This window comes from Bacillus rossius, chromosome 1, assembly GCF_032445375.1.
Source record: "Bacillus rossius redtenbacheri isolate Brsri chromosome 1, Brsri_v3, whole genome shotgun sequence".
Taxonomy (NCBI): Eukaryota; Metazoa; Arthropoda; class Insecta; order Phasmatodea; family Bacillidae; genus Bacillus; species Bacillus rossius.
Window position 1 is genome coordinate 306644555 of NC_086330.1, and position 15672 is coordinate 306660226.

The following is a 15672-nucleotide window of genomic DNA, read 5'->3' on the forward strand; positions in this document are numbered from 1 at the left end:
AGTTTTAAACATTTTTATCAATCTTAATTGAGTTCATTTAACTTTTTCTTAAAAAAGGTATGCTTGGATACATTTCGCCGCTTTTTTTCGTCACCGCTTTTGGCAATATTCCTCACCGCTTTTGGCATTTTTGCCCACTGCTTTTCACTAATTTTATTCACCGAAAAGTTCCTGTCCCTACCTATATCAGACCTGCCGAAGCTTCGAATCCCTAGGATTCAGCGGATTCGGCGGATATTGGATTTGGTCGCCCCATCCCTAATAGCAAGCCATAGACAAGAAAGTACATAAACACTTTATCATAGCGACACCATGTTGAATGTTATAATTTTTCGCTGTGAATCTTTACTTTTTTCTTTCAAAACCCATTTATATGGAAAAAAAAAAGTCTCCATTTTCTAGAACATTCACAATATATCTAAAGTCAATACCGAATTACGGTAATTTACAAAAAGAACATTAATTTTACCAACATGGTGTCCTTCCATACAAAATGACGTCCTTGATGTATTGTGAACAAAACTTACACACTTTATCTAGTCTTCTCTGAGACATTCGGAGAAACCGATTTATCATCTTTGGCTCAGAAACTCCGGGCTTGTTTGTTTTGAAGTTGCTTATTGTTAAATATGCACTTTTTATATATACGTATTTTTTAAATTGAAAAGTGGATTTAAGTGTTACTCTTGAATTTTTATGTTCATACATTTATCTGAAACAGTAATTTATCTAGTATTTTGCCCTTGAATGAAGCATGTAATTGAAACAACAGTTATACAATTGTGATTCGACATATCTAAACGTGTTACAAGCATTAAAATCATGCCGAAAATTGTATCAATTCACAACCGTCAGCAGGAATTCGCAACTGACGGATGCAAAGAAAAAAATAATGATGTGCAAATATTGCAACTTTCCAACAAGGGTTTATATTAATATTACAATTTTAAATGTGTAAATGTTCAAGTGTTTAAAATAGCAAGATGTTTTCAATATTATCTCATAATGAAAGTTAAAATTTAACAGTTAAGTTATTTTCACTTTTCCTGTATTCTTTTTTTTTTTTTCCCCCATAAATGTACTACGTGTTAAGTGAAATAAATTTTATTTACCGCTTTATTAAAAATTTTGACTTTTTACACCGCTTCTACTGGTTTTTTTTTACACTGCTCTTACCAGGTTTTTTACACCGCAATTGGTAGCTTTTATTTACCATTTTTCAGGGTCCCTACCTATGCTCTCTACAGAATGTAAATATGAGACTTGTTAGATATGCTTCAGACACTCATAATGAATAATTATGTGTATATCAGAGTACAATATGTTGAGGTGTAGGTCATATACTCATACAATATCACAATTCTCTGAGCAAAAAAAGGATTTTTCATACAATTCCCTTTTTTACAAAATTTTCAGACACCCTCTTCAATAGTATACAAAAAGAGGTTCTACTGTATGTTTATTCTAGTAGAGAGTTTTACTTTTTCAGTTTACTGAAATGGTCTAAAGAATGTATCATGTAAGATCATTTGTTATAAATGTCATCATAATAGTAAAACAGTTCAGTAGGTTATAAAGAGAAGTGTTATGATGATTCTAATAATCCATATACCATATGTATGTATTATTATTTAATTTTAAAAAATAAGAATTAAATTTTTTTTTATTAAAATAATGTTTTCTTTGGCATTTTCATCATATAAGTTATAAGGCTTACATTTTTTATGGAAACAAAGTTTCTTTCGAGCACACAAGCATCATATGAGACACCTACAATTTCCTTTATTGAAAAGCTGAAATATTGTATAAATATTCCAGTTAATTTTACATTCTAAATGAACATAATAATATAAAAAGGGTTAAACTTAAATTTAAGGTAAAGTAAAGTTACTGTGAATAATTATCATGTATGAGCAACAAGATAAATTTCTTGGTGATATTAAACATATGTATGAAACTGTGACATCATGGAATTTATTATGAAAAAATAAGGTAAAGCAAACTTAATTTTCAATTTCAGTATAATTTCACAATCACATTATCATATGTTTTTAAATAACGTTGACAACCCTAATTTCCATTAACTATTATTTTCCAAGTGTTTCATGTATGTCCAATTCAGAACATAGCTGGAAAGATCTGAATTGTTACAAGGTCCCACACAATGTTGGGACATTAAAAGTAATAGGCTAGCCATACTGCTCTACTGACGAGGACTTATTTATTTTAACTTCTCGTTGACCTCAAAGTGGTTAAAAATGGCAACATACAACTAAGGAGATGTAGGTGATCGGTGGAGGAACGGCCATGACCTACAGTAAGATCCCATTCCAGCGTCTGCCTGAGAGTCTTGGGAAGCATGGCAAACAGACATCAGACCAGGACTGGAACCCCACCTCTGTCCCTCGCCTGAAAAAAGACTCCGAGGGGGCTCGCACCTTGGTTCTCGCGCTGGATGGAGCGCCTGAAGAACCCCTTGCAGCTCTCGCACGTCTGCACGCCGTAGTGCAGCCCTGAGGCCACATCCCCGCACACGAGGCACAACACTGCATTCACCGGCTGCATCTGCAAGCAAGGCATGAAGTCACGCAACACAGACATGGGTAGCACATACATTTATCTCATTCCTCATCGTACGAAAACATTCTACTGAAAATCCACTACCGAAATCACTTTATTTTAATAACTATTTATTGTGGTTTTTTTCACTCTGAAAATGGACTGAATTTAATAATCAAAGCAATCCTCCATTTTAATTCCAAGCCTATTTTCCATTTCAAAAAAAAAAAATTACTTTTAACATGTTTTTGAATAATTCACTTCATGTAATTTACCATTTTAACAGATAGAATAGCTACATTAAAAAAAATTAATGAAAATAACTGATGCAGTTAGGTTTGGTTTGGCACATAAAAAATAAACTAAATTAGCAATTTAAAATTTTGCTTTTCTTACTTAACGGTCAGTAAAATTTTATAGTATTTTTAATTCAGGCAACTTAACTCTCCAACCGTCCACATTATTTTAAAGTATTATAAATGTAGCTAACTTTACCCAACCATTTATACTCACAACATCACAGTCTTTGAAATACATATATAAACCTAAAGTAACCATTAGTTAAAATGGAGAAATAATGGTCAAGAACTTGAAGTATCACAATGCTACCTTAGATAATGAAATGATTCAGAAACATGTTTGAGAGAAGAAAAAAAAAGAATTTTGAATTTTGTTTTCTAATAAGATGCTTGTTGCCTCTCAATTTGTACCCGAATAAAAGACAAACTGATCCACACAAGACAAAACACTCTTCAAAATAATTTCTGCAACTTCAGAAAAACATTAATAAAGCTCAAATATTTGAGGTTAGTTTTTCAGATGTGAATCGAGGATTATCTGTAATTATGAATAAAAGCAGGGACCGGAAAGTTACTTTTAAAAAGTAACTCAGTTACAGTTACAAATACTCCATTGTAAATGTAACCCTGTTACAACTACAAGTTACGCTACTGAAAATGAACCAGTTACAGTTACAGTTCTGATAAAAGTAACTGTAAGTTACTTTAACAGTTACTTTGTGAAAAACTAAAAATGTGATACGTAATATTGTTATAATTAAAAGCTAATAAAACATATTGTGTTTAGTAAATATATACGTTTATTTAAACTGAAAAAATTTAAATAGGTCTTAAATTACATTGAGAAATTATTTCACACTGCAAAATTGTTCGCAGCACCACACAACAAGCACTTCACAATAAGGTTATTGACGTGACAACGTCTAATAAATCGATGAACGCCGGCTGCACGCACGAAAAAGTGTCCCACTACGGATGTCTCCTGTTTGCTCATTGTTCGCATGCGTGGCATCTCTCTTCCACTCGATTGGAACAACCATCGATTTGACTTTTCAATCATATTTTCGTCGTTTGAATTATTAATATTATGTAATTTAACGATCGTCCACCGATTTTCAGCACCATCAGTACGGTTATTTAAAAGTAATGTTGAAAATTCAAATACGTTTTGAACCAACAATGATGTTTTACAATTACACATAATAATTCAAATAACACCCGAGATCTTTTGCACAATGTTTTAAAAAATATTGTAACACATTATAAATAAGTTGGGTGTATTTGGGATGCGTATTTGTTATAAAATCGTGTTAATATTATTCCCTTACCGTGAACAAAATTTATATATATATATATATATATATATATATATATATACACACACATACATACATTACTTTAGTATGGCCTCGTGGGCGTGTGGTTAGCGTACCTAACTCTTAAACTAAAGGCTGTCCGTCCGAAACCCAGCAGCTGCGTAGTTTTTTTTGTACTTGTAAAAATTAATACGGCGCACGCAACATTTCAAAAGTAATAAATATATTTGAATTAATGAATGCAAATAAAAGTAAATTTATTAATTCAATTGCACATTTCATTTCACTCCTTTGTATCCATACAAAATAGTGATAATTCAATAAAAATGATTCAATTTTATTCATAAAAGTATGCAGAGGTAGATTTTATCATGCAAAAGATTGAAAAATTAAAAAAAAAAATTCTTCCTCAAAGAATATAATATTTTTAATGCCTAAATGGTTTGGTTGCAAAAACCTATTACGGCTCAGTCTCAGGCCGAATATGATATCTACTTTACTTCTGGATCAATCATTTCATCAATGTTTTGTTATGATGTTGTCACGTTAAACTATCGTCCGTAAACCGACTTTACAGACAACCGATTTTTTTTATGACTCGACCGAACTTCGAAAAAATTAGAATATGAAGAACACTGCAACGAAAATTCTGGACTGCTTTCTCGGCTTATCGCTTCATTAGATTCTGTCATTGCTTTCGCTCATGTGCACAGGTAGGTTAATTAATCAAACAGCACAGCAGTAAAACCGCATGTCGCAAATATTAAATAAATGACAATCAAAACAAAATACGAGCGCAGGCTAGCCAACAGCAGTTTTACAAGTACAGTAAACTCCCGGTATACCGCGCCCCGATAGATCGCGGAATCGGGTATATCGCGGGTCAAACCATGTCCCCCAATCAGAAATGAATAATAATAATAATAACACAGTAGAACCTCGTTAATTCGTGATGGTCGGGAACGAGATAATTACGGATTACCGAATTTCACGGTCTAGCGATTAAAAGCCCGGAAGGTCTTGTCAAGCTTCTCAGACACCGGCGTGCAGCTGGGTAGGCCAAGGTCATGTGACGTAACATCTACCGAGGCTTACTGCGCCTTGGCAGCAGATAGATAAAAAATAGTAAACTCTCCATTATTCGTGTTAATTGGGACCCCGCCGATGCCCGGATAATTAAAATCCTGTAAAAAAAAAGTAATAAACCCGGATAATCCGTTCACGGTAAGGACCTTCTTCGAATTAGTCTCGGCTTAAAAAAATACGGCACTGCCTAGCCATTAGTTCACGGTCATTTACAACAGCAGAAGAGAGAAAGATAAGATCGTGCTGACCTTGCACCCCCCCCCCTCCCCCATCGTACAGCCGAATGCCAGCCAGACACGTCACTCGCCAGGCGCCTGCCGTGCGTTGGCGGGCGGAAACAAACAAAGGGAGACGGGAAGCAGAAGTCAGGACATTCCCCTCAAATTTAAAGAGTGACAAATGTGACAGCTGAAAGGGGGACGACACAAAGGGTCGGTACAAACAGCGTTGCAGAGTTTGGCGGCCCATGCGAAGGCTTGCAGTGTTTGCCGGCCGCCGGCCCGCGTGACGTTAATTTTAAGCGCTGACAATTTTTACTTCTCTTTTTTTTTTCTGCACTTTTAAATCGTCCCGGATTATCCGATTCCCGAATTAGCGCGTCACGGATTAACGAGTTTCTACTGTAATAATAATGGAATAAATGGTTGACAGCCGATTAGGATAATTTTGCGTTGTAACTCACAAACTAAGCATCGGGCAGAAAAAAGCCTAGGCGTAGAAAATGTCCGCAGTGAAATTCTAAACAAGATATCTCCGTACATTATTCCTCTATCTTGTAGTGTTTTCAAATTATGGTCCAATCCAGCCCAGTGTTATTTTCTAAAACACTAGTTCTTAACATTTTTTTTAACCCACAAATAAAGCATCGGACAGGGGACCCGATAAAGCCCACCGTCCAGCGACATTATCCAGCGTGACTCGGCTGGGGATTGATGTTGGATAGGTTTGGGGAGAGGCGAGCCGAGAATATGCGACCAAGACACCCGGGTAGACGGGAGGAGTGGAATATAAGCGCCAGTGATGAGAGGGGCGATTAAGATGAAAGGGGGGAAGTCTGATGACCTTGAGTAGTTCACTCATTTCCGTCTGCACACTTCTCGTGGTCACGTGTGTTGACAAGCGGAGACATATAAATGTTTTGTTACAACTTGAACCTACAGACGTAATATTATTCGTTGTATTATACACGTTCATCTTTTTACTTTTGTATAATGTTTTAACATTAAATAGTAAAGTAAATCAGCTAGCGTATTTTTAATCTTTGCCGAGGAATTCCCAGTGGTCCAATACTTACGTGAACCATACTGTACCACTTTTGCCGTGAGGTAGTAAACAAGCCCCGGAAATGTTCATGTGTAGTGGTCTCCCGACCTTTAACCACAGGCTGGGGAATATAACACTTGCCGATCCGAGCCACACACACTCAGCAACTCGACACTACTTATTCCATCAAAAGCTAAGACAACGTTTAACAGACTTTTTAATACGGCGCCACTGATTGCGCTAAAATTATTTTGGCGCAATTTTTGTATCCCACATGTGACCATTTATAATTTACTGTAAGCATGGATAACAAAGTTTAACTAACCACTTTACACGATAGACGATTCTTTATTTTATATTGTACGAATGCTAGAATCGTTTTTCACGTATCTGCTGCATACTTCTGCAAAAGACACGCTATCTGTAAGTACGTAAATCTAGAATTTTTATTTTGTCAATCAAACTCGGTACTTTGCGATTCATATTCGGTTTGAAGTATTACTATGGCCTTTCTATTTAGAAGACTTTGACCACAGAATCGTGTGTAACCGCACACACTGCACTTACTTTGTTACGGACACTGACGAAGCAGATACTGTGGCTGACATCACGAGACTGGCAGCAGCTTGTGTGCCGCACGTGTGTATGGCGGCGTGTGGCGCGCTCGTAGGCCGTGCGACAAACTGTGCGCGGCGTGCGGAAAAATAAAAAATTAAATTCAACATTTAATATTTATCTTTAAAATTTATTATTTTTTTTTTCACCCGCGTTTAGTGAAAACTGCGGATGCAAAGTCCGCACAAAGGCGGGCCGTCTATACTGTGCGTGCTTGCCGACCTATTAGAACACAGGCGGTGTTTTATGCCTTTTGACCTTGGTCACATCGAAACATCGCGGTTATGCAACAACGCGGGTAAAAGTTATGTCCCCCGACAACCGCGTTAAATAGGGAGTGTACTGTACAAGCAATACCATCGCAAATAATATGTTTGTCGGGATTTTCGTTCTGGGATTGAAAAAATCAACAAATCGTTGTTCGTTCAATAAGAAATACATTTAAAAAATGTAACGCAAGAAGTAACCACAATTATCGTTACTTTAAGGCAGAAAAATGTAATTCAGTTACAGTTACAGTTATTGAAAACTTAATATATTGCGTTACCACGATCGTTACCATAAAAAGTAACTGTTACAAATAACGTCGTTACTAGTAGCGCGTTACTTCCAGTCCCTGAATAAAAGATAATGTTGATGTGAGCCACTGCCAAATGTGACCTGTTTAGTCTACATGGAGCAGAGAAGCAGGGGGTGAACACACTATAGGGAGCAGTGAGCCAGTTTTTGTGATACTTCAACGGTTAATCAAATATTGGAAAAAATATATAACCTTACAAGTTTTTGTATGTTACTTATATTTAAGACATCAAGTAGTTTATTCTATTTCATTTCGACTTTATAAAACATTAAAATAATTATTACTTTTAAATACTATGTGAAACAGAATTATTATTAATTTTAATCACATGCTACCCATGTTGAAACATGGCAAAACGAAGAAGACTACATGGCGTGGTGAGAGTGACCGGCATGCTAGCTACAAGGATTCTCATTCAGTGATAGGAATGTTTGTGAAATATGCGTGAAAGTGATATGTACTGTGTGTGTTATGTTACAAGGACAGAAGACTAAACAACACTGATATGTTTTTCTTTGATCTCCCATCATTAAATCAGCTAAATAAAATGTTACAAATCCCTGGAGAAAAATTGTAGGGCTGCTACTTCACAAGCTAAAAAAAAAAACCTTAGTTTCCTCAGATTTTATACACATTCAATTTACTGTATACCTACATGGAATGATTGCATTTAAACATACTATAATTTATGAATAACACAAATCATTTATAGACTTGGGACCCTTTCTTGAAATTAAAATTGTGACAAAAAAACATTTATGTTTGTCAAGTTTGTGATCTTGTAGCACTATTATTTAGAAAACAAGTGGAGAATAATCAATAGCATTGCGTATCGACTCTGTACTAGTACTTTATTACTCTACAGTGTCTATGCAGAGACCTGCCGATGCGACACATCCATGTCAAACCACTTAGGGGGGAGGTAGCTGCCTGGCTCCATCAGCCAATCAAAACAAAGCTTCTCCTTACAAGGACACAATACATACTACATAAATTACATTACCCTTGCATCAAATCATTTCTGCTAGAGCTATGCCGAAACAGATCGGCAGAAGTCAATTTTGCTGATATTTAGTTGAATCTGCATCTGCTGATTCACAAAACGCTTGTAAATTTTCGGCCATTATTACTGAAAAATGAAAGTGTCTGCTATAACACCTGTATGTCTAAAACAGTAATAACTACAGAAAATCTTTAATACTTGACACCACTGCATCGTTATAGAACTTTGACGGCCACTATTCTCTGACAGCACTACAATATGTTAACGGAAACTAAATACCGTATTTACCTACCGAAGAGTCACCCCTGTTTTCTCCTAAGAGTCACCCTCAAGTAAGTTGCACCATATATCTGTCTACAGTAGAGTACAAGTGAAGTCTTTGGTCCCTGTCTCTGCTTACTGGTGGGTAAGAAATAGGGCACTGGTGTTAACCCTCACTCCTCTTTTTGTCTGCTTTCTTTGCTACTTTATTACTGTGTAGATGAGCCACGCTAGCCCACTTTTCTCCGCCTCTCTCCTTCTCATTTACGACCCCTCCTAAGAACAAAAGACAGCCATGTATCCCTTCCCGGCTATTGTATTTTTTTAAACCAGTCCTCTTCCCAGAATAGAAAAAAAAAGGCAGCAAGCTACCCTTTCTTGCCAGTTTCTTTTATAAAATCTAGTGCGCTGACTGCAAGTGCATTACAGCCAGAAATTCACTGCGCTGAAGAACATAAAAAGTGAAGTCAGTAAGAAATTCATTCATGTGGGGAGCTGAAAAACATAGTAAAAAACCAGGCTTTGAAGTGCAACTTTACAAGCACCAATGACGGCTGTAGTTTTGTCATGGAATGTTGCATTTGAAAGCTGAGGAATCTCACGCAAAATCCAATTATGTTGGGTCACAGTTGCATCTTAAAAACCTGTCAAAGTAGACACATGAAGATTGTGCCACTTTACAGATATTTACAAGTGTGAGGTAGAAAAGGAGGGAGGGAGGGAGAACCGTCAACACCACTACATGGCTACATGCACTCACAGAACGTACACACAAACAAACACATTGGTTTATTTTTAGATTTCCCCTCCTCATGCCGAATGCCAGTCCAGCAACTCACGTCACTCGCCAGCACCAGCTATAGCTGATCGACTGGCGCGGCGGCCGGGCAGGCGTAGCACAAAGGCGTCATTCATAGTGTGCTTTTCAAGCACTGCTCAGATATTTTAACTAAGCAATTTATACTTACTCGTAAATTACTTACTAAAAATCCCACACAGGATATAAATTCACATAAAAATCGCACTAAACTTTTTTAAACTAAATATTGCCATAAAATATGCTACCCCTACGCGGGTAAATACGGTAAACTTGCTTATTTGGATTTATGTGAGATGCTAAGTTAGGCTGTGATCATGTCCACTCTCACCATTACTCCTCTAACGAGAGCATCTTTCAGAGTTGGGCAGCTTGTGTCACCATTCTCTAGCCTGTCGACAGCCTCTGTCTTCACACTGCCGTTCATACTGTCAGTCTGTTCCTGGAACCATACAGCGACGTGACTGCCAGTGATCTGGCCCGCGAACACATACACAACTACACTACAACCACATTAAGGCCCTCTGGGAACCTAACAGCAGAGCTGCATTTGTTTCAAAGAGCGAGTAAAAGTAAGCGAATGATTTTACATAAGAAATTATTGGAAATCTATTGAATAAGGAACAAGTGTGAAATAAAATATTTATTGTTTAAAAAAAAAAATAAAACATTGAGCCACAAAGGGTACACACAAATGGTTTGATCCCAATTATTGGTTGAATCTGTGCATTGAATCAACTCTCTAGTGCTACTGTGTTGTGACTATGATTTTTGTACAGCTTAGACGACACAGAGAACCAACACGGAGCGAAATGACCGAGTGGAAAACTCCAGTCTGAATATTAGTTTGACAGGTCCCATACTCAACTTCAGCCAATGTTCTGACTTCTGAGTTTTCCTTTTCTAATGATTCATGTGCAAAGCCACCTGATACATAATACAAGAGACAGAATTACTACTAAAACTCATTTCAACAACCATAAATCACATGCCAAATTGACGATAAAATGTTATCCCGCACAATAACTCCAGAAAAAATAAATTAATATTAATATATAAAGACATTCAATTCCACAACATCCCTGTTACAGTTTGGTCCGTCTAAGCAACCTAGAATAGTAACAAGACACTTTAATCACTTGAAAATTTTACATACAATGATTTTGAAGGTTTTTTTTTTTAACAACCTAGAATATGTAGTAACAAGACACTTTAATAACTTGAAAAGATTACATACAATGATTTAGAAGTTTTTTTTTTAAGTTAGTTTTGTTGCTGATGAATTATTCCCTCACGATAAAAGTTTGTATTTAGGTTTATTAAATATAAAAGAGTTTTTTTTAAGGAAGTCTATTGTTTTCTTTGCTCCTCAAAAAAAAATGCAGATCTTAACTTACACGTTCAGATGATTTTGGCACATGTTCACTGTAGACTTAGTTCGTCGCTCAATAGAAAAAAATTAGTCCCTTTGTTTAATCTTTTAATTAAGGTACAATTTCCCGCAGATATGTCCCGGGAGGAGGATGATGATCACCATGGGCCCATACCGACACCTGGGGTCGAATTTCTAGTTAATCATTGCTAAACTAAGATATAAAAAAAGGTTAAAACTCTGCCTGGCCCTGACCAGCAGGTGTTCAACTAACTTGCATTACACAGTTGCCTTCCCTTACAAAGGTGAAATCAAAGGGGAGGCAACCCTGTGTTTTAACTGACCAATCACAATACAAAATCATAATCATGACCACATAGGGAATAATACTGGAAAAACACAGTTCTCTGAAAGTCTGGAAAGACATATCACACAACCTCAAGGTTCGTTCTGATTGGCTAGCGAGACAGTGCCCCCTGAAAGTTCTAGTATATTGCTGCGCAATCGTGCGCCTATGCGCTGGTTTTCCCAACAACGCACAAACTTGAGGCACGAAAGATAACTTACTGTCAACAAGTGTCACACCCATGTCTTCCTTTCTTTTTAAACCTTATAGAATAATACAGCCTCACAAACCTGAATGTTTTAAAATTGTAAAAAAGTAATAAATATACGTATTAATTTTAAATGACCAAACATATTAAAGTGAAAAAAAAACTACATTTTCATGTAAAATCTAAATGAAATTACTAATAATTAATATTTAAGCACAAACAAAATAGTGTTTTCTCGTATAATCGTCGCACATTTTATTTTAAAATCAAGTTTGAAAAGTAGGGGTGCAACCATTATGCGGAAACAAAAAATGTTTGTTAGGTAAAGTTATTCATAAAAACAAAACTAGTTCATGGAAAGTACGTTTATTTAAAAAAAGGTGGAGTATACAAGAGCACGCCAAACAATCTATATTAATAATTCCTTAAACAAAAACCTTTCTTCAACTTTAAATAGAAAAACCAAAAAATCTAACGCGAACGCAAGCCACTTGAATCTGACGTGAACTAATGTGTCGTAGTACACACTTGCCACGAAAGAATGCGGGCTATCAAATGTAGTTAACTCGGCACCTGACAGAGAGCGCGCGCGTTGCATCCAATCGGCGAGATATTGATATTCGACTACAAGCGCGCGCTCTATACAGGAATCAACATAAACAAACATGAATGATGCGCTGGCTACATTTTTATAAGCGGTACTCCGCGGCGACGCAGACGATCAGATAAAGGAAATACCATTTAAAAACGTCTTTATAAGAAAATTTACACGTCAGACAACTTTGTATTTCCGTTAATTAAATAAATAAGCGGTAATGACCGAAACAAATTTTAGATTATACCTACACCGCGGCGACGCAGACAATCAGATAAAGGAAATAACGTTTGAACACGTATTTATAAGAAAATTTACACATCAAACTTCTTCGTATTTTTCCGTTAATTTATTAAGTAAGTGGTAATGACCAATAAATATTAGATTTCTACTTTAAAATACATTGTTTTATACGGAAAAGATACCTACACAAAGCGCTCGGCATCTACTAGCAGGACCAAAACCATCATGCGACGTTTAGGAGAGAAGTTTTTTTTTATCCCAATTTTGACAGCCTAAAATATGGTTGCGACGATTACGCGCGTGCAACCATTAAGCGATAAAACACGGTATCTTAAATGCCTATGCATAGTTGAAGAAACACGAATAGGCATTAATTATGAAACATGAAGATAACATCAGTAAAATAAAACATTCTCATTTCAAATGTTATCAATATACTATATTTTTATCCAATTAAAAAAAAAATTCAAGTCATTATGCATTCTACCCATGAACAACTATTTCTAATTAAGTGTTTTATGCTCAGTTATAAAATCTCTGATTTACTTAAGAATTTCATATCATAATAATAGAAAAATAACACTTTTAATAAGATTATAAATAGAATAACACAATAAAGAGGTGTGTTGAAAATTATAATACTTACTGTCAAAAACTAAAGCCCTTCATTGGAAATAAAATTAAACATTACAATTTTTTTAACTATTATAAATTTAGCCTGTTTCATATATTGTTAATAACATGTTTGTTTTAAAAGTATTTTGTGTAACTGTGTGTTTTGTAGGTTATTGTTTGATTTATATGTGTCATTCTCTAATGGCCTTCAGCTGTTCGATGGCACTTAAAACCAAATATAAAAAATAAAAATAGAATTTTGGTGCTTTATAACACATTAACTTGAATTTTGGTGTTATGCACACGTGAATGAAAAAAAAAACCTTTCAAGGTGGGGATAGTGTTACTGACTGACGGACTGACTGACAATGATGAATGAATGAATGAACGAACGAATGAAGCTTTACTCTATCAGCACTGGAGGCATTAAAAAAGATGAGGGGTGATGAGTAATGACACAGAAATTTAGCGGATTTATTTGGCATCAGGCTAACATTTACAGCCCTATGCAACCACTACCCACATTTGAAACCTATCGGCTGAATTATTGCTGTAGAACACCCCCTTTTTTGGAAAGAGTTGATGTAATTCGGCCACTCCACTGTTAGCTGATAGTTGACTGGTCCACAGAAGCAGAGGGGAGTGCCCACACAAGTGTGAGCCAATCATAAAGTCATACAAAGGTATACATGTTTCAAGTCTACCATATAATCAAAACAATCCGCGAAAGTTACGGGTATCTAGTGATCAGGTAGGAATGGAGCATTGACAGAATTCATGGCTGGTGAAAACACGAGATCTCTGGGTATACCCACGGACTCACTGCAACATCCACAATATTCCCCACTTGCGCAAAATCAACCTGAGTCTGCCACACTGGCAATCGAACAATCCACTGCCTCGATGGGAGGAAAGTGCACACCAGAACTAGACCTGTACCTGATGTGTCAGAAGTGCTGCAATTGAGTTCGTCCCACCTGGATGCGTAGTCGAGTTGGTAGCAATCGCTTCCTGCTTCTCCACCATTCTGGCTATGCTAAGTGCTTCTTCTACAGATAACACACCTGGGAACCATCAGAACAAAAGCAGTGATTACATAAGGGGCATGAGTCAGCATTTTTAATAAATTGTGTTACTGTGTGCACTAAACGTCTTGGCGGGTGAGAATTCGTTGTTTGGGCATGTATCAACAGGAAAGACATTTGAGGCAACCTTCCATGAGTATCATTCTATTTGCATTTGTTTGTGATCACACAAGTCATCACGAGTGTCCGCCGTTTCAAATGTCAACGAATGGTTAACATGTGACGCTACTCGCCAAGACGTTCGGTTTCAAAAATATGTAGGCTGTCAGCCATTACAAAGGCAGAGACATCGTAGGGCTTCTGGTCCTATACCATAGCCACACTACAATGGTGCTCTTCTGTGGACTGCAGATGAAACTAGATACAGATAAATAGAAAAGATTTATGACCCTTGTGTGGATGAACTTGTACTTTTTTTAGTAGTATCAAATTGTTAAGTATCAGCTGGAAACAAATTAATTGGGATATCAGCCGATAGCAATACTGAAACGATTACATTGATATATCATTAATGCTGTAATGCTTGACCCTGATACATTTAGGGAAAATCTGACATTTAAAGTTAAAAATATAATAAACAATTTGAACACTGATCTGTTCTGGTCGTTGCAGTAAGAAAGCCACTTGAGAACCAGCTCAAAACCAAAGAGGAGGGGAGGGGGGATATAGAGAATTAAACCTCTTTCTTGGAATCATGGTGTTAATACAAAAATAAACAATAAAAAAAGAAAAAATCTTGAACAATAATTTGAGATTATGTATTAGGTACAATTTGTCTAACTATAGGGCCTTGCCCCTCTATTTCAGAAGGAGGGCAGCTACACCCTTTTCTCCTTCCTCACCACCAATTATATTCCCGTGTCTTCTGCAACAGTACAGCAACTGGTTGGATGCGAAAGACCATTATCAGACAGCGATAGGGCGATGGGCAACATGAGTCCATTCTCCACGGCTTAAATAAATTTAGCATTTTAAATGCCATGACTGAAAATTAACTGTGCTGGCATGATGAAGATTAAGTGAAAGCAGCATTGCAGATGTCAGCGAATAATGTTGACTTAAAAAGAAGACAACAAACTCTGCAAATATAGCCAAGGAAGTACGTAAATGTAAATAATTTTGTTTAGTGGTGTGACAAGAAAAATTTATACTGGCCTAGATAAGAAGATACTAGGGATGGGAAAACTGATTCCTAATTTCGATACCTACCAATTCTACTTTAATAATCGAGAATCGAGAATCGGTGATAAAAGTCGATTCCCGCATGTAGCAAAAAAAAAAATCATTTCATAACATTGCAAATCTGTCAGATACAATTATTTAACGACTCGTTGAGTGGTGTTTTGACTGACTAGACGCATATATAACATAGTCATATTTCCCCAAATAAACAATATCTAAAACTTGGG

General features: G+C 36.3%; 1 protein-coding gene across 1 annotated transcript in view; it reads right to left on the reverse strand.

Moving 5' to 3' along the window:
- Positions 1-15672, reverse strand: part of LOC134527867 (uncharacterized) — a 115440-nt gene that overhangs the window by 36279 nt on the left and 63489 nt on the right. The window contains exons 8-10 of the mRNA XM_063360848.1: positions 14118-14242; positions 10131-10241; positions 2439-2565 (exon numbers count right to left, since the gene is read on the reverse strand). Of these exons, the coding sequence (XP_063216918.1) occupies positions 2439-2565; positions 10131-10241; positions 14118-14242 (363 nt within the window). The remainder of the gene's footprint in view (positions 1-2438; positions 2566-10130; positions 10242-14117; positions 14243-15672) is intronic.